Raw genomic sequence first — 17,078 nt, forward strand, 5'->3', positions numbered from 1 at the left:
ACACATCAACAATTGAGTTAATTACCTTAAAAGTCCACCAATTAATTTACTCACTTATTCTATACATAAAATAAAAAATAAAAAAAGACTCTTGTATAGCTGTCTTAATTAATTATTTATGTGAACATTTTAGAAACATTTTCTATGATTAGTACTAAAAGCAAATCCCTCTAGTGAAGGTTCCAAGCCAAGAGTCAACCATAGATCCAACAACAACAACAACAAAAAGTAATAAAATCAATTATTAGTTCACGTTTCAAAATAATTGTCACTTTATCAGAAATTATGTTCATTAAAAAATTAATAAATATAATATATAGTTTACTAAACTATCCTTATTAATTTAATAAATGTCTCTTGAAAATTAAATAATATTATTAAGAAGATAAAGTATAAGGATATTGTTGGAAAAACATTTACGAATTATTGTCTTAAATTTCTAGCATGATACTTATTTTGGAATAATTTTATTTATTTCTTGCTAAAATAACACATATTTTGAGATAGTGAAAGTGTTTTTTTTTTTGTTAATGTTGGGAATCTACGACCAAACTTAGCCAATTAATTTCTTTTTTCTTCTTTCTATGCAAGGAAAATATAGCGTTTGGAATATTAAATGTTTCACGTTTATGCAAAGACTCAAAAAAAAAACATTCTAACAAGGTGTAATATAAACATAATCTACTTTAATCAAACATCAAGTTAATTTCACAACTCAAACATGTAAGTTATAGGTCACATAAATACATTATCTTCCAAGCAAGGCTCTCTTTTTATTTAAGGTACTTCCATTTCTTAAAAAAGTATGGTTTTCAATTAGGATAATATTGTTGAAAATACTTTTAATATTTTATCCTTTCAGATGGTGAGTGATGTGTTGGGGTGGTGTGAAGGGAACATATAATGTCTCAATACAAAACAATGACATTACATAAATATATTCAAATTGTAAAAAGTGATGCAAGAGTACAATGAATTATAGTTGTCAACCATACCATTTGTTTTATTATATAATCAAAAACAAAATGTACCATATTTCATGGTTTTCTCCAAAAGAAAGAAAGAAAAAAATATCAAAAACAATCAATTCATATTTATGCTGGAAAATCTTACCTGAAAGTAAAACATTTCTCATTAAAGGCAATTTCATACTCAAATTCGAATTCAAGATTTTTGATTAAAAATAAAAAAGTATTCACTATTTCACCACAATCTTGTGATGATATATTTGTGAAATTTTCAGATGCATATATGTACAAAATTATATGATGTATATTTCACCAAAGTCCAAAATACAACAGTATTTGTATTGTCTCCTTTAGAAAGAACAACATTTAGTTCACACAAATTGGTTTTTCACAGGTCTTACACTGGTCTTACCCCAATTGAGAGGTGTTTTCCAATGTTTTGTAAGCAAAATAACATAAACAAAGTGCTACATCAACCACTATGACCAATTTATACTAGCAAGTTGTAAACCCCATAGCAAGGAAAAAGCTAGACATTGACATGTTTTTCTACTACATCTTGTTCAAAGAAGAATCATTGGCAACAGAAGATCAGATGAACAACATTAATCCAGATGGTTTTAAACAAAGTAAGATAATGTATGTGCTTACATAAGATTCACTCTTTAACTCCCTTAGTGAGAGTGCTACTGGAAAAATAAGCATATATACCGCACCATCATCGTAAAGATATGCGTGTAATATATAGCGCTTGCAGTAATATATAGGTGAGGAAAAACAGCTGATAAGGCAGCAGAATTGGGAGCCAAGAAGCCAACAACTTCCATTGACACCTACCGAACGTTTACAGGTCCAGTGTTTGCTGCTTTCCTGAAGACTCTTACTACTGGCATCCCATCCCCTTCACCGTTCTGGACTCTCCATGACCGGTCTTTCTTTCTCTGTGTTTTCTTGTGTTGTTTATGGGGAGCAGTTGAGGGCTTCTTTTTACGAGCTGCCTGGTTAGAAGCAAGTCCATTGGCCATATCAAATGTACTTAAATCACTCAGAACATGATCTAGATGTGCATTAATGTCCTCATCATCCTCATCCTCATCATCATCATCATCATCCTCATCTTCATCAGAACCAGACATTATAGGTCCATCAGCATCCTCTGTAACAACTTCATCCTCCTCTTCACTAGCTTCATCGTCTAATTCTCCCGGAGGCATTTCAAAGTGTGGCAGCTTCCCATCAACATAATCCTTCAACATCTGACGTGTTGCTCTTGTTTCATCAGGCAATCCGCTTGAAGCAACATAACCACGAGAGGCACAGTATGCTCTTAAAAGTTCTGCAGCAGTAGGTGGGCGAGACTGCGGTTCATATGGCTTTGGTTTCGGCAGAGATATGTTGTAGACATCCTCGATAATTTTTCTAGGGACTCGATTTGCCACCACCTGTACAGCCTCTCGATGCTCAGTGATCCGGTCAATTGGCAATACACCACACGCAATCATCTCATATCTCGAACTTGTGAATGATGGAAACACTAAACCCGGGCAATCACATAGAGTAAGTTTAGGAGAGATCACAAGTGTTTGGAAATGCTTTGTCTTCCCGGGAGTAGATGTCACACCAGCTCGTTTTTCCCCCACCAAAGCATTAATGGTTGAACTTTTCCCAACATTAGGATACCCCACAAACCCCACCATCACACTTCTAGATTGAACATCTGCTGCCAAGTTCTCATCAGCATGAGAAGCTGACCTATTCCTAGTCAAAACTATCTCCTCTGCTGCAGACTGTAAACGGGCCAATAGCTCCTCCCTGCCTAATATTTTCGTATCAGCATCACCTGCCTCCTGAGAGCTCGTTGGTACTTCTGAAGCACTGAGAGCAACAGAGGCAGCTTTAGCTGACCAGAACAGAAAAAGAATCCCTTGCTGGTGGAAGTATTCAGCCCATTTCTTTCTGCAGATAAAGCAAGAACCATAAATTTGCACATCCAAAAATAAGAAATCTGACAGGAAACAGCAACTATATTATCAGGCATACTGACCTGATAGAAATGGGTAAAAGATCTGCTTTGTTAACAAGCAGCATTGTTTTTTTGTGTTGGTCGACTTCTAGTGCATAAGCCTGCAATTTGCCCCCGTCAATACATAATCTTTATCATAACTTGTATGATATATATCCAGGTAAAACAAGAGAGGCATCACTAATATCAAGGTTTTTGGTATATCAGTATATGTACGAAACCATTACCTTCTTTCTAAAAAATATCATTAAGAAAGTACGTAAAATAAATAAATAAATCAGAATTCAACAATACTGCATTAGAAGAATGCACAGCCACATGTAACATTATGACTAAGATATCAACACCAATAAATAGAAAATATATCATAGTTGTGCTAACACTGAAGGGTACTTCAACCTATGCGAAGCATTGAAATACTTACCTCAAGATCAGGACACCGATAAAAAAGTGGGTCTCGTGCATCAACAACCATTACAAGCTGCGTACGAAGAAACACTAAAATAAATCAGCAATACTATTTTAGATAAAGTAATAAATTTTGTTAATGAAGGGGGGAAAATCAGCAGTACTCCAAAGAAAGATTAAGAAAACACGTCCATAGAAAGAGGGAAATCATCCAATTCAGAGAGATTAATTGAAAAGGGGAAACCATCCGATCCATAACAATCAAGTAGCAAATAGAAATCCAGTACCTTTTTTATCAATTGCACTAGTAGATCACTGATAAAATTATACTACATAACAAATGGGGGAATATTATTTTTTTTGAGATTGTTTAACTGTTTCTATTTCTGTAAATCAGTACAACCCTTGTACTGAAAACCATATTAACATAATTAACTCTAAAGGCACTGTCCTATCCCTATAATGAGTCTAAAACATCAATGATAGAGACAGTGTCATTAGAGTAAATCTGATTACACCAAAAACACAAAGTTAGAATACAATTCAGTTTTACTTGCTGCATATTACTCTCCCTATTCTCAAAAACTCTAAGATTTCTCTCTTTCCAGATAATAAATGGGGAATATCATTAGTAGAAAAGATCAAAAAAGTAAATCCTATCGACAAACTATTGTCCGAAGAGCCCAGAAAGGACAGGTCTAAATGAAGGGGTCCGCAGTCATGTTTTTAAGCTCTTTGCTTACATATACTTCTTTTGCAAAGTCAACATTGTTCAACAAAGCAAACAGGCATACTTGATGCTGGACTTTTCAATAGTTATTATTGCTGATATTATCCAATATTTGAAACTTGGAAAACAGTAGACATTTTTGAAGTTCCATTATTGCCTAATTAGTCTAAAAGATACAATCGATCAATAAAACTGTGGTACCTTTTGATGAAATTTCACCTTTTCATTTAAAAAGACCAATGAACTAAAACTGTGGGAATCCAGAAATTAGTAGGAGGCAAATATATACGAGGAAATTGTGATATAAGAAGCATGAAAGCAACGTATGGCTAAGGATAATTGAGTATTCAGATTGAAACATCTACGGAATTGAACACTGAGTTTAAAGGTTCTCACAGTTTTCATGGGTCAAACATTTGCAGCCCAATTACTAGGCCAAATTTTAACAACGTTGACAGAGACAATTTGTCATGGGAATGCCTTTGGGGGCCAAATCCAAGTCCATAGACATATGGAATAGTGTGATTGAGAAGTGTGAGAAGAAATTGGCCAAGTGGAAGTCTCAGTACTTATCAAAGGGGGGTAGACTGACCCTTATTAACTCAGTACTTGATGCTTTGCCAACCTATATGATGTCCCTGTTTCCTATCCCACCAGGGGTCATTAAGAGGTTGGATCGTATCAGGAGGAATTTTTTGTGGCAAGGCAACAAAGAAAAGAAAAGTTTTCATTTGGTTAAATGGGAAGAAGTCATGACAAGCAAGGAAAATGGAGGTCTAGGAATAAAGAATTTGAAATTGCAAAGCAAGGCTCTTAGTATGAAGTGGTTGTGGAAGTATGCAAACAACAACCAGATGCTATGGAGGAAAGTAATTGGAGCTAAATATGAAGAAGAGGACAACTGGATAACTAAAGAAGTAACCAGTCCTTATGGTGTTAGCCTCTGGAGGTCCATCAGAAGCTTGTGGAATGAAGTCAAAAGTAACTCAAAGGCAAAAGTAATGGATGGGAATAAGACCATATTTTGGAAGGACATTTGGCATGAGAAAGGCAACATGGAAGATCTCTTTCCAGACATCTACAACCTAATCATGTTTCAACAAAGCACTATAGCAGATCTTTGGTCACCACAAGGATGGAATTTCATTTTCAGAAGAAACCTTAATGATTGGGAAATAGTGAGAGTTGCTGAATTTTTAAACACTGTGAACACTTTCATTGGACTACAGCCAGGTGAGGATAGATTGTGGTGGACAGGAGATGACAAGGGAGTGTTCAAAGTCAACAAATCCTACAAGTTGATGGATCAGACAGATCAACCGTGCTCAAGTTGGCCTTGGAAGCAAATATGGAAGAGCAGAATCCCTCACAAAGTCTCCTTTTTTGTCTGGTCAATGGCTAAGGAAGCAGTCCTTACACAGGACAATGTTATGAAGAGGGGGAGAACCTTGTGTTCCAGGTGCTTCCTATGTGGTGAAACATCTGGACTGTTAACCATCTATTTTTACATTGCAAGTACACCCATCATCTGTGGAGAATATTCCTAAGCCTCAAAAGCATCTCCTGGACAATGCCTAGGAAGGTGGCTGAGGCATTACTATGCTGGGAGGAAGTAGGTGTACATGCTAAGGACAGAGGTAGATGGAGAATTATCCCGGGGGCTATCTAGTGGGCTGTTTGGAAAGAAAGGAATTCAAGATGTTTTGAGAGCATAGAGAACAATGTGCAGAAAGTTAAACTAAACTGCATTTTACTTTTAGTCTTTTGGTGTAATCAGTTATACTCTAATGACACTGTCTCTATTATTGATATGTTAGACTCAATTTAGACGTAGAGAAGTGAAATCAGGAGTACACTTGTATATAAGGTTACAATACGACCCATGTATGTACTGTTTTGTGATATAATACAAAGTAAAGTTACCAAGTTCAAAAAAAAAAAAAGTATCTTAATACAAGGCTGGAAATGGTATTACATACCAGATTACCAACCAATCTTCATACTCTCTTACCCAAGCACTTTCAGGCTTCTTTACAAAAAAATTAACTTTAGTTTGATATGTTCAATAGAAAGCAACCTTAAGTTTGGAGAAACAGTTACTCTCAGTGTTTCCGTCTACATAATTAGATCAATATAAACTACACAAGAATTAAGCATAAGAAGTAACCAGTAGATTGCCAGGCGCTAACTGTTAAACTGCCAACGAAACATTTTATCCTTAAAGGAATAAAATCATAGAGGTACAAATGACCAAAATCTCACCAGATCACTACGCTCAACAACTCTCCAAAGCTGTCTCCAGATATCCAGGTTCTTTTCAAAAGGGGTGAGAACCAGTTTCTCGTTCTCTTCAAGCCTAAATAAATTTCAAATGGTTAGAGCAAAATATGTACATAAACAAAATTGACATGTAAAGCCGTAGTCCAACATAAGATGGGAGACTTTTTATTTTTTGAAATTGGTAAAAGTTGTATTCATCAGCATTCAAGGCTATGCTGGCCACCTCCAAAAAATTACAAAAGAGTCATGGATAGTTACTAGGATCCTATAAAATCCACTAATTGGATTTGGATTTCTTCTTCTAAGATGGGAACCTATTTGAAAGGCTTTCAATGTACTACTGATGCATTTTCTGGTCATAATTCCATCACACAAACTCACTATGATGCAATGGAATTTGTTAGGTTTTTTAAGTGCACCTGAAATATAATGGTTGACTAATAAAACTGGGAGGGGAGATACAAATGCTCTGAATATAAACCAGGCAACTTCCTGGCTTAATCTGTGCTTACTACATAATCCATAGTAATTAACATTTACCTTCAACATTACAAGGAAAAAAATCATAGTAACCAACACTGAAGCAGTTTCCAGAGGAAAATGAATGCAAGATATCTTAAACATCCATCTTGAATTTACAAATATTCATAGTTCCTGCCCCCTTCCCCAAAAGAGAGGAAAGCAACAATATTTACAAACATGCATTCAATAGTGTAGCGTAGTAGTAAAATGTCTTTTAATAGCACTGACCTTGCAAGATTGCGTCGCCAAGCTAGAAAAGCTTGTCTTTCATTGATATCAAGCTCTTCTACTGACATTCTAGTATTCCATGGGGGCCTGGAAAAAGAGGTAATTCAGGACCTTGGACCAGGACACCAGATAGTGCACTAGATTAAGAAAGGGGCACAATTACCTGCGTGGAACACGAAGACTACTAGCATGCAAAGCCTCCTCTTTCTTCTGCTGCTTCAATCTTTCTTCAGGTCCCATATCACCAGTACTAGAGCCAGAGTCCCTATTATGACAAAGTCAGGCAACAACCACCATTAGTGTAAAAGGTATGTAATCTTTCAATTCTGTCAGAGAGGACACTAACACATAGAGCTACAATAGCAAAAAGTCAAGGGAAAAAATCAGCAAAAATGAGCCAGGTCAAAGCTGAGAAGTGAAATAGCATAAAAACAGTTTCTCAGAGATGAAACCACTTGTTATAGGATCTCGATCAACACTACACTAGCATATACTATGAAAATTAGAAAAGTAAATTTGGCACAATAATGCAAATGGTAAACCAAGATTACATCTGAAGAGAGAAGTTCATACAAATGACCTAACTTGAGTTACTATTATCAAAAACAACAAATGACCTAACTTTTACCGCGCTGACCATGAAATATAATCAGCAATTTATCATTTACCTTAGTTTAAATTCAAATCAGTGCCTCTATTACAGAGACCATAATAATTCTGCTCAGGTAATGTTGACTGGTTACACGAGTTCAAGCAAAACAAATACAACATAGCAAATGTTGGAATTTTGTTTAAATTAAATTATTAATAAGTATTTTAAATGGAAGGATGTGCCTTTTATAGAAAGGTTGTGTCTTTTAAATAAAAGATTGCGTCCTTTCATTCTTTGGTTACCACCGGTTCTATTTAAATTCAACTTCTACAGGTTCCAACATAACTTAACAAAGTATCTTTCTTTACAACATTCTCCAAAGAATTCTTTTCTTCTCCAAAAGATCAAGTTCAAATACTTGCTTTCTAATGGGATTTCTTCACTATCTGCTTAGTGCAGAAATTCATACTTCATAGGCTTGTCATACCCACCAAAACTATTTGCGTGCAATCCCATAGCAATCTCACAGAGGAGAGAGAGCAAATATCATTTTTAGGAAAGCATTTCGCACGTGTTTCAGTCCTTCAACTCTATGTCCGTTCATATTATCAAAACTTCATCTTTGTGTTCTTCTTTGTATATATTTTCCAACAGCAAAGGCTGCAATAAAACAAGATGTGGAAACCCTGTATCACAATAATTTCTGATGGAGATATGATTCACTTCCCGTTCATTGAATATGTAAGACTTGAGAGGATTTCCTTCTCTGTTCATATCAACAGTGTTACCATTCCACTTGCTTTCAAATTTACTACTTCATCTACACCAATCAAGTCATTCCCAAAGAACAATACTTGGATTTCTCAATTAGAGTTAGAACACAGTTACATATGTTAATGGATACTTCCTTCTGAATCAAATCTACCTTTAGGATTCTGGTGCTATCTACTTACATGATGCCCCTCAGACAAAGCCCTCGAGATTTTTCACTACTAATTTATTACAGTTCATTAGATATAGAAGCCTTCAGAAAAGAAACTTCTGAACTAGAGAATCCATAAGTTCTATGCCTTCAAAACTAGGAACATACATCTGTGATGCAATGAGCCAATGACTATGCAAGAGTGACAGTAGATCCGACTCTAATGAGTCTTTGAAAAATTTACAAGATTAAAGTTACCTACTTCAAAAAAAAATTACAAGATTAAGAGACCTACTGTCAGCAGTAATAGGGGAAGGTATGGAAGTTTATTTCTTAGAGCCTGTTTGGATTGGCATTTCATTTTTGTCTTATTTTTAGCATTTTAGCTTAAAACTAAGTGCTTATAAGCACTTACTTACGACAAACACTCCAAAAGTGCTTAAAAGCTATTTTAGTTGAAAAACAGTTAAAACAAGCCAATCCAAACGGGCTCTTAGTCCACTGAAGAAATGTATTTCAGCCACTCAGAGTTATTGAGACAGTAGGTTTTTGAAAATGTATCTTCATCATTTTTTCTGATGAAGTAAGATGTTATATTAGCAGGGCATCAAGTGGATGCAGAGTGGTTACATAAACCTAGCTAGTGCCAGGGATTACAAAGATAGAAACCTTTCTGTACAAAACAAAACAAAAAGGTTCCACCTAAATAAGATCCTACTCCTGTAGTGAGTCTATAAAGTCAAAACATGCTATTTTAATCTTTCATGTATTGTTAGATTACGTCCAAAACCCAAATCCATAAGCAAGTATACTTCACTTTCTGTACAGCCCTTCAAAGCATCTTGCAATGCTTCATTTCCATTTTACCTGAATATACAAACTTAATGAAAATAAGTCTTCAGTATCAATTTGGGAACATCAACATTATTTCCCATTTCTTTCTTGAAAGATGTTGTATGTTTTTTGTTTCCTTTTATTTTAAATGGACTCCTCATACAGCAATTCTACCCACAACACTCAACTAATCCCTTCATGCAAGCATTCCATTAAAGCAACTCACGCTGTGCCAAGGAAAAAGGGGGCTCCTTCCTTTACTATGGATTTTTGCAATAGCAAATCCTTCCTTTACCATTCCATAACTTTTTAACATGGCAAAACAAGTTATCAGCAGTGCTACACTTGGCCTCATTGGAAATGATGCATATGATTGTAACGACAATTCAAACCCCTTCACTCTACAATTAAGCTAAAATGAACATCTCACAGCAGAAAAAACAGAACAGTAAGATATTGCTCAGAATGGGGCAAAAAAAGGCACTTGTTCTGTTTTTTTTCATTTTGTTCTTCTGCTTTTAGGTTCTTCTATGTTGTACTTGAGAAAATTATCAAGAATTGATCTTGGTATCTAAAGGACAATCTAATATCGACACTATAAAATGTTAACCAAAAAAAGTCCCAACCTCATCCAGTACCCAATTTTCTCTGTTTTTTTCTAGAAACCCGATTAAAAAATCAAACCAAGCAACCAGCAAGCATTACAATTCTCTAGCAATAAACCAACCCCCAAACCCCAAAAAAAAAGGAAGGGGGAGAACACACACATTCAGAAATGCATGATTTATTAACAAAATAGATTAGAAGAGAAGAATATCAACAGAAAATTACCAATCTTTTTATTTTGTTTGATAAGTAACTGCAAAATTTCCCAATTTATCTGAAATATTATAGTTATTTCTACTCGCTTACATATGATATTTTATCTCCAAAATTTCAAGCCCTGAGTTTGAGGCCAGTGTATGTCAATTCCTAGGTATAGGGCGAACAAATTATGTATGCAATAGACACAATGTCTTTCCCATTTACTTACATAATGCATCACTTAAAAATATATATATACTGAATTTCACATATAGAGGGTTTATGAACAGCATATTGTGGAGTTTCAGATGTAAAATTTACATCATACCATGTTTAAATTTCACATGCAAGAAATTTTCAAACTCCAACATAATATGTTGAAATTTGTTTATTTACATTTCATTTTCATAATAAAATAATTTCAATTAAAAGTGGATGCATGTAAATTTCATATCACCTTGTGTTACACGTGCCAATTTCCAAACAGCCTTATATGGTATGGAGTAGTGATGGTTCTTTCTTGAAAATGTCAAAGACACTATTCTAAGATGAACATAAACTGAAAGGACAAAATATAAAACTGAAAAAGGCAACGAATTAAAATAAATTGGAAGGACAAATAACAGGAGCAGTAATTATAAATATTAATTATTTGTATAGTAATTCTCTCTAAAAACATGCATGGTTCTTGTTTACTTTTCTTTGTCCACTAAATTTAATTTTTTTACTACTACAAGGTGCAATATCACATTTTTTAGTAAAAACAAAAGTCAAGTAGACAGTAAAACCTAAGAAATTAATCTCATTGAAAGCCAGAACTTGGACGATAATGGTTGTCTTCAAGTTCTGATTGACCTATGAGATCACACATGACTAAAGCATATATACAAAACATGTAAGCTGAGTTGAACATGACAATTGGTTCTTGTTTCGAACATGAAAAACCTATAATCATTGAACAACACGCAAGGGGAATAGGCGCCATTAAGAGTATTCATGCATTGGTGAAGGGAAACAATTCCCAGTATTCACTCTCTTGATTATAACCATACAACAATTGTTCTTGTGAGATCATCCACCAACATTCCGACTGACACCGTCGATAGTCCCTATCGGCATCATAGGCATTAAAATGGTGCCAAATGGAACCATCACTCTCCCATCGAACGTCACAATAAAATAAAGTAGTACCCCAGAAATTAACTCTAAAACTCCAATTAACTTCATCATCTTCTTCCAATATTGATTGTCCTAGGTCATTGTCATGAGAATGACAATGGAGAGTCATGGGAATTCCATCTGATAGCCTATTAATAACATGTACTTGGACTTTTTTGTGCCCTGGCAAATGTATACTAATCCCTCTTGCTAAGGAACATGATCCAAAAATAAGTACATAAAGAATAATAAGGAGAAAAAGAATGTAATATTTGCACTTGAAAGTTTTCATTTTGTTTTAAAAGTTAGCTCTATTGGTTTTGGACTTCTATGTTATATAGATAGATAGATAGATACAAAAAGAAAAAAAACAAAATTGAGGTTTCAGGGGTGGTAATTTTTAGATTGTCCTAATAAAGAATGTGATCAACTTTTTGATCTAAACATCATTCATATAAAGACTGTGACTAATTAGCTACCCATCTTTTATCTTGATTTTATTTAGTCTATTAATGAAAATAATTATTGCTATATTTCAGCAGGCAACAAAGAGTAGCCATAACCATTGTTTCTTAGGTTCAAATCCCAACAGAGACAAAACAGGTGCTTTCTTCCTATCTATTCTAACCTACCCTTGCTGAACAAGAATTACTCAAGCTGCGCACAAACTTTCCTGGACACCACCATTGGCTAATATATGTAACCCATATACAATAACGTGTATAACAATGTATAATCTATGTATACGAGCTTGAAAAAGTAAACAGTGAATCCCTAAAAATACCAAAAAATGAATATTAATTAAAGGGGACTTACAGATTGACGAGAAGATTAACAGGAGGATTAAGGTCAGAATAGAGGCGGTGAGCTTCATCTGTCTGTTCTATTACAGCTTCTAAATCAGTAACTTCAGTTACAGATTCCAGAACCTTCTTATTATGATTCCTATAAACTTGACCCTTCTCTTTCGATTGCTGAATCATCTGATTATGGTGCTTCACCAGTGCCCTACCTAACGAAGTTTTTTCTCCTTTACCCATTACTCCTTTTCTCTTCAAATCCAATTAGCTCAACCAAAAAAAAAAGTAAAAACTCAGATAGAGAAGCTAATTGGGTATACAAAGCTTGCAACTTTTTGGCCGCCGGAGTCAGTGGTAGATGTCGGCGGTGAAGGGTAGGCGGCGGCGGAGCAGGGTTGCTTATCTTTCTTTATTTTAATTTTTTTGAAAAAATGCAATATTTTGACCCCTAAATAATAAGGGGAAATTTAGAGATAGACCCTTAAATATAGTATTGATTGTAAGTTAAGACACTTAAGTTTTTATATTTATCATTTAAGTACTTTTATTTTGATGAATATGTAAAGTGAATTTGGTCCAAATTCTATTTATATTTAAAAATTTATTTAATTTATTATAAATTATTAATATAGAATTAGTGATTCAAAAGGATAATATATATATATATATATAATTTTACGGTGTTAACGTGAAATTTGATTTTGAAATACATAAATTTAAACAATTGATACACGTATATAAGTTGAAAGCATCTCTTCTTATATTTTCTGTTTTTTTTTCCATCATAATCAATATAGTAATTTACGATAAAATAAAGGAGTTATTTTTAAGGTTGGAAACTCCATGTATAAGTTTTGCACATGTATAAGTTTGAAACTCTATCACGCTGTGTTAGAATTTCACATGCAGTAAGTTTTTGAAATCCAACACAAAATGTTGAAATTTTATATATATATTTTTATGATTATGCTTATACAAACTTTATAATTATATTAAAATGATTTTGCAACAATGATGAAATTTTAATTAAAAGTAACTATATATCATTATCATATTGCCTTGTACATGTTACATGTACCAATCACCAAACAAACTTATATGATACGAAGTAATGATAATTGGATCTTGTTAATCTTGAACACGAAAAATTGATAATTTTTTTAAAACACGCGAGGATAATAGGCATCGTTAAGAGAATTCATGCACTGGTGAAGGGAAACAATTCCCAGTATTCACTCTCTTGATTATAACCATACAATGTTTCTTCTTCAGAGATCATCCACCAGCATTCCGTTTGACATCGTCGAGTATCCCGACTGGCATCATAGGTAATAAAACGATATGTCATGGAACTATTATCCCATTGAGCGTCGCAATAAAACATAGTAGTGCCCCAAAAATTAACACTAAAAGTCCAACTAGCTTCATCACCTCCTGTCAATCGTAATTGTCCTAAATCATTGTCATGAGATTGACAATGGAGAGTCATTGGCATTCCATCCGGAAGCCTATTTATAATATGAACTTGAACTCTTGCTAAACAACATGATCCAAAAATAAGAGGAAGAATAAGAAGAAAAAGAATGTAAAAATTACACTTGAAAGTTTTCATTTTTTGATAATTTTAAAAGTTAGATATATTGTCTTTCGAGTTTTATGTTATATATATAGATAAAAAAAAAGATTTTTAGATGGTCCAAATAAAGAATGTGATCAACTAATGATTTTTAGATCATCCATATAAAGCATGTGATTAATTTATCTACCCATCTTTAATCTTGATTTTAATTTGTCAATTGATAAAAAATAATTTTGTTATAAAAGACATAATCCCAACAATTATGGCAAAGAATAATACTGCATTTTGATCTAATAAGATAGACAACAGTTAAATAAGTTAGTTAATTCTCTATTTAAATTGGAAATTTACTAATTTATTTTCTTTGAAATAAAATTTAATAGATTTTAAAATTTTGAGAATCATAAATAAGAAAAAGTCAATAAAAATATGATTGAAGAAGAAGACTAGAACTTTAGATCCTAGTAACTAGGCCAATCAAAACAAAGTAAATTTATTGTTAATTTTAAGTTTTTCTTATTAGATACTTAACTAGGTAAATTATCCGTGGTTCGCACGGGGTTGAACTATTTTATCAAGCTTACATATGATCATTTGGTAATATTCGTATTTTCGATACATACATTATATTGTCAAAAACATAAATTCAAATGGGGAACCTTCGGCTCCTTTCTTATGAACCTCCATCATTCTCTTTTTTATTATAGTATGCCGTATCATGTATATGTTAAAAATGACACTAAAATTGTTAGTATCATAAATGTTTTTCCTCATTATCTCAGAATAGTTATTACTATTGCTTAGTTTTTATATCATCGGCCCCAACTTATTTGGAATTGAACTATCGTTATTGTTATGGTTATAGTATGCAGTTACAAAGAATTAATGCAATTATCACAAGCAGTAGTGGCATCTAAATGGAACTGTTAACAACTGGATATTCTAAACCAAAATTTTGACACATAACATATTAAAATCTTACTGAATAATTTTGTGAGCACTTGAACTCACAAATATCCACAAAAAATAATAAAGACGACCTTACTTTCCTAACAATCAAGAAGAAAAATGTATGTTTCTTAACATATATTTCAAAAATATAGTCTGTCGAGCCGTATCCAAGTTTATAGTTCACAAATTAAATTGAAAGAAGCTAAAAGAAAGAGTTATTACTTCATTATAAAAAAAAAAACAAAAAACTTAATCAAAAGAAAGAGTTATCACTACAGCAAAAATAATCTTTAACGGCAATTAATAGCTTAATTGTCGCTAAATATGATTTTTCAAAGGCAATTGGTACTCTCTATAAATGTCTCTAAAGTTTATAGCAACATTGAATCTAACGACAATTAATTAATCCGGTAAAGGCTTTAGCACTCTTCGTTAATGTGCATATTTATTGCCGATAAAAATATTTTTGTTATTGTGTATTTTGGACATTTGTTAGTTTCAAGAAAACTTGATCTCATATTATGCCAAAAAAGAAGAGACGAAGAAATATGACAAATTAGTTAACTTGCGGTAAAAGTAGCGGACTAATTGTCTTTATACTAATATTCTAGGAAGTGTGCAATGACATACAAAATGTTTTGACCTAAGAAAAAACAATCAAGTAATATACTAAATGTGACAAGCAAGAGAGCGATCTGTTTTGTTCTTTTAACAAACTTCATCATTGGTTCTGTATTAGTTATCACATATTTATTGTTGTGTGCTATCAAATATAGCACAACCCACAACAATATTCCCAAAAAGTATATGAAGAAACATGTAGAGAGAGTAAAAGAGAAGATAAATTTTCAATCATCCTCACAAGAATTTTTAACAAAGTTAAAAAAAAGTCACCAAAATAGCAAAAAGAAATTGCAATATACATGAATCACTATGACTTACCGTAAAAGATTAAGCTTCATGAAATAGGAGGAAAAAAACTTTGAGGAATGAAACACACTTCATAAGAAGCTTGAATAATGTATTTGAATTCGACTCCCAATAGCGAAAAAAAACCTACAAATAATAGTGGTAGAAATAAAAGTTTTGTTTATTAAAGAACCATTATAATGAATTCAACCATTTCTGCAGCGTTATGACTTTTGGACTGAGAAGTGCAAGAGTAATAATGTCACATTGCAATCAAAATTAATTTTCTTTATTTATATAAAGAAACCTGTAGAAAGGGACAAAATAGAAGATCAATTTTCAATCATCCTTACTAAAATTTTTTAACATAACCAAAATAGCAAAAAGAAATTGTCATAGCTACATAAATCACTATGACTTATAGTAAATATTAAGTTTCATGAAATAAGAGGAAGAAAACTTTAAGGAATATTTCAAACTTCATAAGAAGCTTAATTAATTTATCTAAATTTGACTACCCTATAGCGGAAAAAACCTACAAATAATAGTGGCAGAAAATCCCTCTATTTATATACAACAACGGGTAGTGTGAACAAATGTTTATTGTGCCTTATAGGAAATGTCACAATTCTTTGGAAAAATTATAACCTTTCGGAAAGGTCACAACCTTTCATAAAAGTCACAACTTTTCATAAAAGTCACAACTCTTCAAAAGTCACAATTTTTCATAACAGTTACAACTTTTCGTAAAAGTTACAACTGTTCATAAAAGTTACAACTTTTCGTAAAAGTCACAACTTTTCATGAAAGGAAAGGCTAGTTTAGGAAATAAATAAATTCAAAGGGAATTTTGGTTTGTGGTGGCGCCACATAGGCGGGTCTAGGGTTCTCTTTTATATATATATATATATGATTTTAGAGACTCGATTAAATTTTTTCATTCACGTGATCTAACTTTTTGTCTTTGCTTAACTTTATTTTACACTAATGTAAATTAGTGGGATGAAGCTTGATTCTTGTAATATTTCATTCATATTTCGTTGATTGATCAATCACCTATTAAACACTAAAAATATCTAGAGAGTTTTTTTGTCTGTCATGTAAATGTATGTATGATATTGTGTTCTAACTTCAAATTGTGGTTCTTGCATAACATTTAGAAAGAAACATATCAAATATTAATCAAATCACACTAATACAAAAAAATAATCTGAAAATAATGCGATAATTTTAACAAATATAATTTTGGTCATACGAAACAAAAAAAACAAAAAATTAATATCGTATTTTTTTTTTATAAATGACTTATCAATCTGCCTCTTTGATACCCCTGGTTAAAATAGAGTAGTAGATTTCTAATGCTAATAAAC

At 32.9% G+C, this 17,078-nt stretch overlaps 1 protein-coding gene across 1 annotated transcript; it reads right to left on the reverse strand.

The window, feature by feature from the left end:
• Positions 1-1,510: 1,510 nt before the first annotated feature.
• Positions 1,511-12,679, reverse strand: LOC125832902 (GTPase LSG1-2). The gene is made up of 7 exons (XM_049512084.1): positions 12,286-12,679; positions 7,323-7,424; positions 7,160-7,246; positions 6,392-6,485; positions 3,416-3,472; positions 3,013-3,092; positions 1,511-2,924 (listed from the first exon to the last, which is right to left on the reverse strand). The coding sequence occupies exons 1-7, from the start codon at positions 12,507-12,509 to the stop codon at positions 1,802-1,804; spliced, it is 1,767 nt and encodes a 588-aa protein (XP_049368041.1). The 5' UTR covers positions 12,510-12,679; the 3' UTR covers positions 1,511-1,801.
• Between the last annotated feature and the right edge of the window lie 4,399 nt (positions 12,680-17,078).

This window comes from Solanum verrucosum, unplaced genomic scaffold (assembly GCF_900185275.1).
Source record: "Solanum verrucosum unplaced genomic scaffold, falcon-dt-bn FXZP01000016.1, whole genome shotgun sequence".
In the NCBI taxonomy this organism is placed as follows: Eukaryota; Viridiplantae; Streptophyta; class Magnoliopsida; order Solanales; family Solanaceae; genus Solanum; species Solanum verrucosum.